Consider the following 12,298-nt stretch of genomic DNA (forward strand, 5'->3'; position numbering starts at 1 on the left):
GACCGTCAAATAAACTACAATTGAATTTCTTGTCTCATGCTGTTTTGATTTCCATTTGATCAGGCAAATGATGGCTGTGATTTGTAGCTGGCTTTTGTCACATGGGGCATGGAATAAACTTAACATAAGCACTGATTAGTAACTTTAATTCAGTGCAACACTTAAAGGGGCTGCGAAACACTGCCTGGGGGAATACCGGCTATACTTCAGGTGGGTTCTTTATGTCACACAGATGCTGACTTCAAAAGAATTACAGGAATCGACGCACAGGAACGGGAGTTATTCAGTGAAGAAATTTCAAAATACAAGCAAACAAAACGCTGCCCTCAACTCGATTTTGGCGGGGCTTCCCACTCCTATTTCGCTCTCCCAATGACGGCACCTGGCGCAACCAATCAAAACAGCCAGCCAGAGCACGTCGCGGAAGTTTGTACTCCATGGTTGCCTGCTCTCTGTAACTCGTTCTTGCTGAGACTGGCAGCGTTGTTTCCATGCCAGAGCGCCCCTGGTGGTGTATTTTTATTTTACTTGCTTTGCAGGGCTTTTATCTAAGACAAACAAGTTGTTTTTGTTGATCTAATATAAAACGCAGACAGGTGACAAAATGTGTCTCTAATTATTCACACAATTTGCAGTATATTTACTGTTTTTCCGATCATCAAGCTCGCGCCAGGTGATGTCATATCCGCTGCTAAAAACCCGCCACTGTGTGGCGACACCATCAGAGCCATGAAGTTGTTTTTGGGAGGACATTAAAATATTAAAAAACGGAATGTACGCGTTGTTACCGACGCTAATAGCACCATTATAATTCACTGTATGCAATCAACAGGCAAAACAGTCAACTAAGATTGTGTTTCTGGGCCCCTTTAAAACAGCCTGCTTCAAGTGCTGAAAGACAACAAAACGACATATCGGCAGTTATTTTGCCAGTTTTCTCAATGGAACTGCACCAACAGCACCAGCAAAATTCACTCCACCTGCAGGCTTGCGGAGCGTCGATGCAAAGCGTTGCACTGTAAGCCGCTGAACACCGTGGTGGTTTCTATGGGAGCTAGAACAGGTCTGTCTGACACACTTGCCCGGGACAGCATAACAGCGGGCTTCTACTGTATTTGCTTTTTAATGTTTGGATGGTGAGTGTGTTTATGTCAGCATTGTTTTAGCTAACAGTATTCTCACAGTGTCTTTTTTCTTGTCTTCCAGATCTTGAGAAGTATGCTGTACAGGGGGTCAGAGATTATGCGTGAAGTAGGGTGGGTCATTTTCGACGAGATCCACTACATGCGAGACAAGGGTAAGTCAAAACTAGCGTGGTCGGGTGACATTATCCCATTAGTATAATGAAAGCAGTGGAAATCTCGGTCAGAGTTTGAGTGCTGCACTCACAGACACATAAGTACATTCACGTAAAACAAACCACATGGCCTTTCTTGCGGCCAACTGTTTTGGCTGGCTTATGCGTGTGTGTGACACCACTTAATTTTGAATGCCCCTGCGTTATGAGGATGTGTTTTAATCTGGCGGCATGAAAGATGGAAGTGACATTAATTATCAAACGGTTACAGGAGTAAGATGTAGATTAGAAGTGCTGTGGTGACAATGTGTAGGCTCTGAAGAAGTTACTCTGTGTGTGCTTATGTGCCGCTTGTGCAGAGCGAGGCGTTGTTTGGGAGGAGACCATCATCCTGCTTCCGGACAATGTGCGTTACATTTTCCTCTCGGCTACCATCCCCAATGCGAAACAGTTTGCCGAGTGGATTTGCCACTTACACAAGCAGGTGAGAACTTGGGTGTGTGTGGTTCTGAGGTTTCCAAAATCTGCTTGGCTGTGTCCTTTAGGTGTTGTTGTCAGTTTTCATTATTAGCAACAAGTGAAGGGAGTCCTTGTGTCTCTTAGAGTTCGGCTTTCTTCACTCACTGAATCCCATATCTCTTGAGCGATTTTGCTGGAATTTTATTCTTTATTCTTTCTTTATTCAATTTTTACCCCGCTTAGCCCAAAGGCGCTACGGCAGGGGTGTTACAATGATGAAAAAAACACATCTTCATTCATACAGCACTTTTGCTGACCTGAAAGGTGATTCCATTCACTGATGGAACGTACAAAAAAATTTTGGCTATGTCATAGTTTACGATCTTTTACCTCTTTGCTGTAATGAGGCTTGATTGTATTTAGCCACTTTACAGATGCAAAGCGCAAGAGTGCTATAGAAGTTTTTTTTTACCATTTGGGCATTGACTGTATTATTATGTTAGGGTTGTGTCAACGTTAAAGCTTCTTGCTATGTTTTTGTCATGTGTCAAGAGCGATAACGTAAGTCAAATCTCTCATTTGGGCTGAAATAATTATGCTATCTATAACCTTTATCATACTGGGATGCACCAACTGGGCTGAAATTCTTGCTATGTAACTGTTGAACGCACTCTAATGTACAGAATCCAGCTTGTGGGGATAGTGCGGAAAAGCCTAGTTTCTCAGTTGTCAGTATGTTGATGTGTGTGTTGCAAAGTGCAGTTCTGGAGTGTGGACTCTTCTTGTTTTGTCACATTGCTCTTCTTTCTGCATTTCTCATGTAGCCGTGCAACGTGGTGTACACAGAGTATCGTCCAGTGCCCCTGCAGCACTACATCTTTCCGGCTGGTGCCAGTGGCCTGTACCTGGTCGTGGACGAGACCGTAAGTTGCTCTTTCTTTCCTTGCAGTGTTTTAAGCATGAAATGCTTTTAGCTCCCATTGTCGGCATTGTGGTGACGTCACGCCGAGACCGAGAGCCATCATCCGGGCACTGGAATCCACTCATCCGGGCACTGAATTCCACTCATCCGGGCTCTGAAACGAGAACATCCGGGCACCGTACGAGACTTAACGAGATTCAACGAGACTCTCTAAGCCCTCCTACGGGACCGGCATACAAGCGCCGGTTGCTCTCCAAACGAGTCACAAAAAATAATTGCTGCCAGTGTCTTCTCAGTGTTCATCAAGATATCAGTCGAGCTGTGCATTTGATAATGCACGGAATTATAATTTCCGATTTCTAATAACGCGTGGAAAAAGCACATACATGCCACAATACACTTCGTTGTCATACGTGATCTGTTAGGGGCTTTGAGAGAAGGCCGCTTAGAGAAAGAGGGCGAGAAGGGCTTTCGGTTTTCCCTCCCCAAGGATGGCGCTGTGGTCCCACACTCACAAAGACCGGCCACTTGGCCTTCAAGCCCTTTCCCCCTCTGGCAGGCAGATGTATACACGCTCGCGGAGTATTCGAACGCGCTGCATATACATTCTTGTCAGGCCTGCGTCTCGTCGTGTCCGCGTACGCTTCTGCATCGTCCTGGATTTCAATGCCGCCACCGTCACAGCTGCTTAAGCCGAGCAATGGAGCCTGTTAGGCCCGTAAACATTTCATGCTTACTCTACTCTCGGTTACGGGAGAGGCGCAATTTTTTCTGTGGTTTGAACTCTGTTGACTTGCCCCTTGTGCCGGTTTTACCCTCCTGACAATTTTTAACTCTGTCATCTCTCCTTGCAGGGCAACTTCAAGGAGGAAAAGTTCAATGAAGCGATGGCTGTCCTCCAGAACGCTGGAGACGCTGCCAAGGGAGACTCGGCGCTCAAGGGGCGCAAGGGGGGATTCAAAGGTGCCCACATCTCTTCATTGGCTTATTTTAAAATTATTTGTTTATTATTCCTGTAGGGTCCTTACTCGGTTAAAAAGGAATGATAGGTTCGAAGAATTGAGGGTTGACACTCATTCCACTCGCAGGCAGTCTTAAAGAGAAACAATTAAAATGATGTGGTAGAGGCACTTCTGGGTAAACTATGTCCGGGAAGTTGTGGTAGGAAATATGGATTTCCGGGAAATAACATTTCCATTTGCACTACTTACTAATTTTTTTTATTTATTTTTACCTAGAGACTGCAAGAGTGTCGGAAGGCATGACTGATTGCAACAGCCTGTCTGACTCAGTGAACAACTAGAAAATAGAGTGCATTTCATTATGACAAACCGCTTTAAGAGTGCACTTTGCAGGCTGGGAAGTGTGTAAAAGAATGATGCATAGAATTGACTGGCACTCGGATGAAATGAACTGCGTTCACAGAATACTTTTTTAAGATGATGGTTTTCTATCTGATACTTTTCCCTTTTGCTGCATTCCATTACCTGAAAGTTGCACAAATTAATTTCGCTTTACTTTGGCTGGATTTCATGGCCTGCTAATAATTTTTCATGCTTAACATTTAATGCATTGTACACATTTCACCTTACTCGGTGCTCCGTGTTGGATCAGCTGATGACGCACGCTCGCTGGCATGATCCACTGACATGTGCTTGCTTTCGGCACCACTTTCCCATCCTCTGCACTGGCCACTTGCTTGGGGGTGTTGCTGCAGCACCCACCTCTCTACTTCTGCCAATGCAGACTTTCTCTCGCACTTCTCATTGGGAGGCGGGACTGGTTCTCGTACTCGCCTCGCTGCAGGTGCAGGAGGCTTCACTTGGTGGGCACACAGAGACACACGCCGGCGTTTTCGCCTATTCGCTCGTATACTGCTTATGCAGTATCTCAGAATATAACTACGAAGCACTAAACTTGGCCTTGGTGAAAGTTACCTCCGGGGATCATTCGCACTGTTTTCTAAAGTGACATTCACACGTGTGATGAAATCCCTCTCGAATCAAGGGCGACTGTGCACACGTCATGCCTTCGAGAAGCCTCGTGGCAATGCAGCTTCTGGTTTTGCTTTGGCGGCGAAGATCAGGGTTGTTTGCTTGGCTGGCACAAACAGACCCTTCCCCTGCCGTTTATTTTTTTTTTTTTTACAGCCGCATTTTTTTATCGTCTACCTGCCTGTGTTCTGTGGGGCGCCAGCGTTTTAGCAATAATGTCCTCCTCGGCTCCTAGTTGTTTGTGTGAATTTAGCGTGGGGGAGCGAGTTCTTCCAGAAGGCCACACACTGCACATCTTTCCGCACCGGCATCCCTCCTTTGATTACCTCTTCAGCATCACAAGCTCACCGCCCAGCTAAATTGTCAGCATATTGTTTTGTTTTGTCTCTTTTTGCATGTGTACCGACGTTTTTCAGGCCTCTGTGAGATTTTTTTGTGTGTTTTTTTCATAACTGTCCAGCGTAGACAGCTGCTTTGTTATAATTTCGGTCACAACTTTCGGTATCTTGTCCTGTCCGCAGGAGAGTCCAACTGCTACAAGATTGTCAAGATGATTATGGAGCGGGACTATGCTCCTGTCATCGTCTTCAGCTTCAGCAAGAAGGAGTGTGAGGCGTATGCGACCCAAGTGGCCAAGCTGGACTTGACAACTGGTGAGTTTTTGCCCTTCCTTTTTATTCTTCTTCTGTTTGAATCTGTTTCTTTTTTTTTTTACCTCTTTTTGCAGTGTTGCAACATTGCGGTCAGTCATTATTGAAGTTGAAAATAAAGTTAAGGAAGGCACTTTGGAAACGGAAAGGATAAGAGTAAGCTTGAGAGAGAGAAAAAATGTTCAATACAAACACTAGTTAACGATATGGTAGCAGGAATCCAGAAGTAAAATTAACCTTGCTGGGAGGTGTAGTGCAGCTGACAGTGTAACTGGTGGTCTGTTAGGGCAACGGGGTGGAATCCAAATGAAGGAAACCATAACCTGAGCTACTTAAGGGGGGACATGGGTCTTAGAGAATTTTTTTTTATTTACAGACCAAATGCTATGAAACTGCACATACTTGTTCAGTTTTTTCTGCTGATTTCAAATATGCAATTTGTTTATTTCTAGGCCACTTCGTTCCTGAGATATTAATATATATCATGCCATTGTCTGCTCAAACAATAGAAAAAAAATGGGCCACCAGAAATTTAATTTTAATATGTGGGTAGATACTACAATGTGTCAAGAAGGCAACGCTGGAAGCAGTTTTCAGTTTTTTGTTTGTTTGTTTGTTTGTTTGTTTTATGGGGTTTAACGTCCCAAAGCGATTTTCAGTTTTTTGTCCGTGTGGACAAATGGGCTTAATAGCTAGTTTCATGTGTGTCATGTTTTCTGGCACTGTATGTCTGGTTAACTCACTTGAAAACTAACTATTACGCCCATTTGTCCACATAGACAAAAAACTGAAAACTGCTTCCAGTGTCGCATTCCTCACACACTACCCACATATTAAAATTAAATTTCTGGTGGCCCATTTTTTTTCTATTGTTCGAGCAGACAGTGGCATGATATTATTAATATCTCAGGAACTAATTGGCCTAGAAATAAAAACAATTCATATTTGAAATCAGCAGAAAAAAACTGAATAAGTTTGTGCAGTTTCATTGCATTTGGTGAGTAAATAAAAAATTATCTAAGACCCATGTCCCCCCTTAAATTGAAATGGAGAGAGGAGATAAGGAAGTTTGTTTTGGTAGAGGACCATTTGTTTTGGTAGAGGCATGGGAGAGGGATAATTGGAGATAATTAGAAGAAGCCTTTGTTTTGCAGAGGACATAGATCGTCTGATGATATTAGTGGTGATTTTTATTAATGTATTAAACTTGGAGGCAGTAAAATAAAGGCAGAACAGTGTGCATGTCTGTTGCTTGTTTCGGACAGATTTTGGTGTATGGAGTGCTGAAAAGAAAAAGTATAAAACTACCTCCGCGTCAAGCTGCTGATTGCGATGTGCTGTGCCTTGCCTCTTTTAACAGCTCATGAGAAGCATCTCGTGCAGGAAGTTTTCCAAAATGCTATGGACTCTTTGTCCGAGGAGGACCAGAAGCTGCCTCAGGTGAGTGGGGCATGTTTTATGGACACCAGCTTTTTTCGTGTTATGCTATCGTATTTCATCTGACCTACCCATTCAGTCAACCAGCAACGTTCATCAAGTGTGCAGTAGGCCAGTTGCTGCTTGGGGTATCAATAAGATCACAAAAGCTTCTCGGACTTTACGTCTTTGTGGCATGCACTCCAAAATGGTTTTATGCCGTGAATGTCGACCCACGCTAGACAGCAGTCGGGAAGAAGAGATTCTCGACAACATTAAACAAACTGAACAAGGGTTGGAGCGGGAGCCTCAGTCTGGTAGCCAGTTTGATCCCGTTAATATTCTGGTAATGTAACCTGTACATAAGTAGGGCTTGACCTAAACGACTAGTCCGCCTGTCAGAACTGTGAACTGCGGTTCTCCCTTGACCCTTGTTCGTTTTGTTTTTTGATACCACTAATGTTGTGAGAATGCGACTGCTCAACATTGGGCATGTGCAATGCCAATTCCGGTTTGATCCCGCTGACATCCTGAACATAAGAAAACTTCTTGTGCTTTGCAGTCAGTACTCGATGCTTGCTTTGCTATATTGAGCTGCAGGTGTAAATTTTGCCTGCAGTGTGACAGCAGCCTTTCGGTTTTAGTTGAGTACAAGGTTTCGTACGGTGGAATTTAATTAACTAGAATGTTATTCAAACTTGCGCTTCGTTCCCACAAACAGCGCATGTTTGAAAAGGTTCCCTCTATTTTCACTCCACAAGATACAAAGAAATTGCTACCTTTCTAGTTGAACTGTCGCATCGACTGTACTTTCCACACATCCAGTGGATATCCAGATTTGTCGCGCTTACAGCGCACAGACATGCCGCAGATCATCGAAAGCTTCTCCGGAGTGTCTAGCATGGTAGTACGTCTAGGATCTTGAGAAGCATTTGGATCATGCAGGCTCTAGATATAATGTCTGACAATGGTTTTGGCTGCGCAGTATCGTTGTACTCTATTACCGTATTTACTCGATTCTAAGCACCCCCTTTTTTTTCACGATCGCGATGCCCAAAGTGAGAGGGGGTGCTTAGATTCGAAAAATCTAAACTGACCCCCACCCCCCCTCTGCTTCTACTGCAAGCAGCGATGCGCTTGATCGCCGAGACCACGCACGCGCACAGGAGCTTCCAAGTGCTGTCCATGGATGGCGCCCGAGGTTGCAGTCATCATCATCATCATTTTTTCTCGACCGCGATTTCCCGTTATCCACATCGTCATCAATATCACCAGTTCGAGCCATTTGTTGCTTTTGTGGCGTGTTAGCGTGTTCACCGTAGTTACCGTAGTTGTGGTGGTTGTGGCTTTTGCGTGTTGCAGCCGAGCAATGCAGTTTTAGCATGATGGGCAAAGGCACACGGCTAGGAGTTAGCTCTTGAACACGGCAAGCGTGCAGCGGGCAGGAAATTCGGCCAAGAAGTGCGTCCGACGATGGCGCAACCGAAAGGATGCATTGAGGAACATAAGCTGCAAAAAGCGCGCTTTCCGAGGCTAGCCATGCAAGTTTCCCGAACTGGAAGAACAGCTGCTCTGTTATGTGATGGAAGTACGGAACAACGGCTACGCGTTGACAACGGACATGCTGCGCGACTTCTTGTGGGATGAGCGTGCACCAGAGCACAGCACCAGCTCTGAGTTGGAAGACTCCGCGAGTAATGACTAAACGCCGAATAAATACCGCACATTCCCTGATTGGTGTTTCTACTTAAAAAAAAAAAATATCGCACGTCGCATGTATGGGATGCACCTCAAAAATTGGCCCTCGAATCTGGAAAAAAAATTACGGTCCTTATATATGCGTTTATACGGTAACTATTTTCTGGCCGCACACATAGTAATGTAGCAAACTAGTTAAAGCCCTTTATACTGTTGCTCATTACATTCTTTCTCCAGGTTGAACAAGTGCTGCCGCTTTTAAGGAGAGGCATTGCCGTGCATCACTCTGGCCTGCTGCCCATCTTGAAGGAGACCATTGAGATTCTCTTTGCGGAGGGGCTCGTCAAGGTATGTCGCCCATTCAGGTGGTTGTCAGTGGAGCCCTGAAATGTACTCTAGCAGGCCCTTTCTAGAGTCGTGGGAAGAGCTACAGGGATGCGCTGATATATGCGCAGGCCAGGTCTGGGGAACGCAGCTTAAAAAGCAGAAACGCTGCGATAGTTAGCCGTCTCGGTGGCTTCCTCACATTACTTAGGTGCGCAGGAGCAAAGCATCTCTAAGCTCACGAGGAATAAATTTTGGTTACTTTTGTCATTGCTGTCGACAGACCGGATGCATTACAAAGTTCTTTTCTCACTTAAGAGAGCGCAAATGTGGACTAAATACTGCTGGCACTTGAAGAGGATCTGTTCAGGTCTTGTGCCAAGGAATGTTAATCGACCCTTTTATGAAGTGAAGTAGTCAGTAAATGTCTTTGTACCTCATTCGACATTTACATTTTTCAAAATTAGTTAGTTGGGATCATACATTTTCTCTGGTAAATTTTTTTTTCACAATCTTTTTTATAAACTCATCAATGAGGTTTTACTACTATTGCTCTTCAGATGCCTGAGACTGCAGAAGATGCTGTATTCACACAAAGCTTTCGTTTCCACCCCTTTTGTTATATTCACGGCCACATTTCCTGCAAATATGGTACTTCCACAAAACTTAGATGAGGAAATGGAAAACACGATTAACATAAAATCTGATAACACAAAATAAATCATTCTTATATGCATAATGGGTTGACTGCAGTAGGAGCAAACATATTTTTGCTACGCTAGCACTCAAGCCTACATTGACAGAAAAAGCCGTTTGTCGCTCTGGTCCTCCGGTTTAACAGGTGCTTGCCACCTGCTTTTCCGCTCACAGTATCACTGTCGCCGACACCGGGTTTTCTGCAGAACAGGTGCCGTAGCTGATATGCATGTGTATAAAGATGCAATAAGCACTGTGTCTCATCTATTGCGCTTCGTCCATGCCATGAAAAAACACAGCACACAGAATACACTTGATTTACCACTTTATTACCATGGCAGTATCATGAATAACAAAGCGCAACCGCAATAAGCAATGCAGAACGAAGATAAAAAATGCAAAACAATGGCCGCACAGTGCTGGGGCACCCAATTCGCATTTGACCTAGCTTCGCAAATCGACTGTTACTTTTTGTCCCTTTCCTAAACTAATGCTGCACGTTTTAGTATGTTAACAAGTTACCAGCTGCATCTTCAGAACCATGCCATCACTAATAGTTGAGATAATAAAGACACTGTTGTACATAATATGTTTGCGTATCTGAGCACCTTTAATGCAGAGTGATTCTACTGTATGTGATGCAGAGTTGTGAAGTGGCAGAGGCCGTGATGGCTTTCTGGTGTTAACTTCATGCATTCTCTTATTTGTTATAAATAGTTTTTTAGACTTCTTCCCTGAAACTGTACACCCATGTGTAAGTGAAATGCGACCGCTTGTTTCAAAGCGCATTCTCATCTTTTTGTCTTGTGCAGGCGCTGTTTGCCACAGAGACATTCGCCATGGGACTCAACATGCCTGCCCGCACTGTCCTCTTCACAAATGCAAGAAAGTTTGACGGCAAGGATTTCCGATGGGTGAGGAAGAGTACGATATACCATTTGCTTCGAAGTGGGCGCCCACTTGTTGCCTGGATGTGAACTGTGAACCCCCTTTCTTTTTTTCTTTTTTTTTAATTAACTCGCCCAGGTAACTTCCGGAGAATACATCCAGATGAGTGGCCGTGCCGGACGGCGTGGTTTGGACGATCGTGGAATCGTCATTCTCATGGTTGACGAGAAAATGAGTCCAGCCGCTGGCAAGGACATCGTCAAGGTGAGAGTGTGTTCGGAGTTTTTCAGTGCCCTTTATTCCATTAGCTGTGGTCTCTTTACATAGCACCAGGTAGACTTAGTCACCCTCTGGAAACCTCCATGCTTGCACCTGCATCTGCTTACTGTGTGAACTGGAATTTAGCTTATTAAGGGGAAAGCCTTTAATGCCTCATCGTTGTCGACAGAAGGTTGTCAGCAGAAGGTTGTTGGCAGGGGTGTCACACTTTTTCTAGTCAGACCAGAAAAAAATCTTTGTGCATGATGGGATTCGAACCGCCATCCTTCCGTTCCGCAGCCGAGTGTGCTAATGGCTACGCTACTTCCTGCCAATGCATATGTAGTTCTCCTTGTCTGGGACGCTGGAGAGTGTTTGCAGAAAGGCGTTGAATCAGACGGACGCCTCCCAAACGCCCTCCAGTGTCTCCAGCATTTAAGATTCACAACCAATTGTGTACTTAATTAACATCTTAACCACACATCAGTGACACAAGCGGTAACACTGCGCTAAAGGCTTTCGCCTCACCGCACTTTAGGTCAACAAAGCGGCCCCCTGAATTTTTTTCTCTATACGCCTGCTGCACCGTAATAGCAACAGGTGTTCAGAAGTGCTGCTTCTAAGACCAACCTGTAACTTTTGTGCAGTTGATGCTGTTTTCGTTAAGTCTATCCCATGCCTCTCGGAGGGGATGTTCACAAGTTACGGAAGTCACTAATTCTGTTTTGTTGCCGAGATGGCTGATGTGCCTTGTCTTGTCTGGTTGGCAGGGCTTGCCTGATCCAATCAACAGTGCATTCCACCTGACGTACAACATGGTGCTGAACCTGATGCGGGTGGAAGAGGTCAACCCGGAGTACATCCTGGAGCGGTCATTCTTCCAGTTCCAGAACAACGCAATGATGCCGACCCTCTACGAGAGTGAGTTCAAAATGCCTTGAACAATGCGGGTAGATATGCCCGTGATGGACACCCAACTGGTTTTGATCAATTTGGCTGAAATTGCATGCTAGACCTGTCTTGGTTTCAGTTAAAGGTGCACTGAAGAGGATTCTGAACTTGTCTTTTTGCCGCGGGAACTCGATCTACACGTTCATAGCATTCTTAGAAACTGAAACTTATTGCCCTGTATGGCCGATTTCCCTAATTAAATCGAATTAACGTCCGGCTCCCGCCCTTTTTTTTTAATTCTGCCTCGTACGATGGGCGGAGTCGACCAACGCGTGAAGTTCCTTTCAGCCAGCTCCGTGGAGGCTTTGCTTTCGCTTTATTTTGTTTTTTAGGTTTCCATGAATAAATAGTTTCATTCGCAGATAATATAGCCGCAAAATAAGCCCGCAGAAATAAAAATACGCGCGGACTATTTGCTACTACGGACTACTACGTATTACTCCGCCGATGGCAGAGCGGCAAGCCGCCACGGGACTGGGTGAAAGGCACTCCATGCGTTGGTCGACTCCGCCCATCGTACGAGGCAGAATTAAAAAAAAAGGGCGGGAGCCGGCTGTTAATTCGATTTAATTTGGGAAATCCGCCATACAGGGCAATAAGTCGCAGTTTCTAAGAATGCTAGAAACGTGTAGATCGAGTTCCCGCGGCAAAAAGACAAGTTCAGATTCCTCTTCAGTGCACCTTTAAGGCTCCATGTGCAAATACCGTGCAGGCAAAAGGAGCCAGCCTTTAAGCCGGACGTGTA

General features: G+C 44.9%; 3 protein-coding genes across 7 annotated transcripts in view; 1 reads left to right on the top strand and 2 right to left on the bottom strand.

The window, feature by feature from the left end:
- The window catches only part of LOC149352890 (exosome RNA helicase MTR4-like), a 228,465-nt gene that overhangs the window by 202,114 nt on the left and 14,053 nt on the right, over nucleotides 1-12,298 (top strand). For all 4 annotated transcript variants that reach the window (XM_089582097.1, XM_089582099.1, XM_089582098.1 and 1 more), the window contains 10 exons: nucleotides 1,207-1,297; nucleotides 1,657-1,781; nucleotides 2,581-2,679; nucleotides 3,533-3,641; nucleotides 5,194-5,325; nucleotides 6,683-6,762; nucleotides 8,674-8,784; nucleotides 10,269-10,370; nucleotides 10,483-10,608; nucleotides 11,373-11,523. In XM_089582097.1, coding sequence (XP_089438223.1) covers nucleotides 1,207-1,297; nucleotides 1,657-1,781; nucleotides 2,581-2,679; nucleotides 3,533-3,641; nucleotides 5,194-5,325; nucleotides 6,683-6,762; nucleotides 8,674-8,784; nucleotides 10,269-10,370; nucleotides 10,483-10,608; nucleotides 11,373-11,523 — 1,126 coding nt within the window. The remainder of the gene's footprint in view (nucleotides 1-1,206; nucleotides 1,298-1,656; nucleotides 1,782-2,580; nucleotides 2,680-3,532; nucleotides 3,642-5,193; nucleotides 5,326-6,682; nucleotides 6,763-8,673; nucleotides 8,785-10,268; nucleotides 10,371-10,482; nucleotides 10,609-11,372; nucleotides 11,524-12,298) is intronic.
- The window catches only part of LOC149352896 (uncharacterized), a 152,754-nt gene that overhangs the window by 58,409 nt on the left and 82,047 nt on the right, over nucleotides 1-12,298 (bottom strand). The window lies entirely within an intron of this gene.
- Nucleotides 1-12,298, bottom strand: part of LOC149352899 (uncharacterized) — a 75,241-nt gene that overhangs the window by 17,020 nt on the left and 45,923 nt on the right. The gene's annotated exons all lie outside the window — the stretch shown is intronic.

Source organism: Amblyomma mixtum, chromosome 3, assembly GCF_055824585.1.
Source record: "Amblyomma mixtum isolate Tamu chromosome 3, ASM5582458v1, whole genome shotgun sequence".
In the NCBI taxonomy this organism is placed as follows: domain Eukaryota; kingdom Metazoa; phylum Arthropoda; class Arachnida; order Ixodida; family Ixodidae; genus Amblyomma; species Amblyomma mixtum.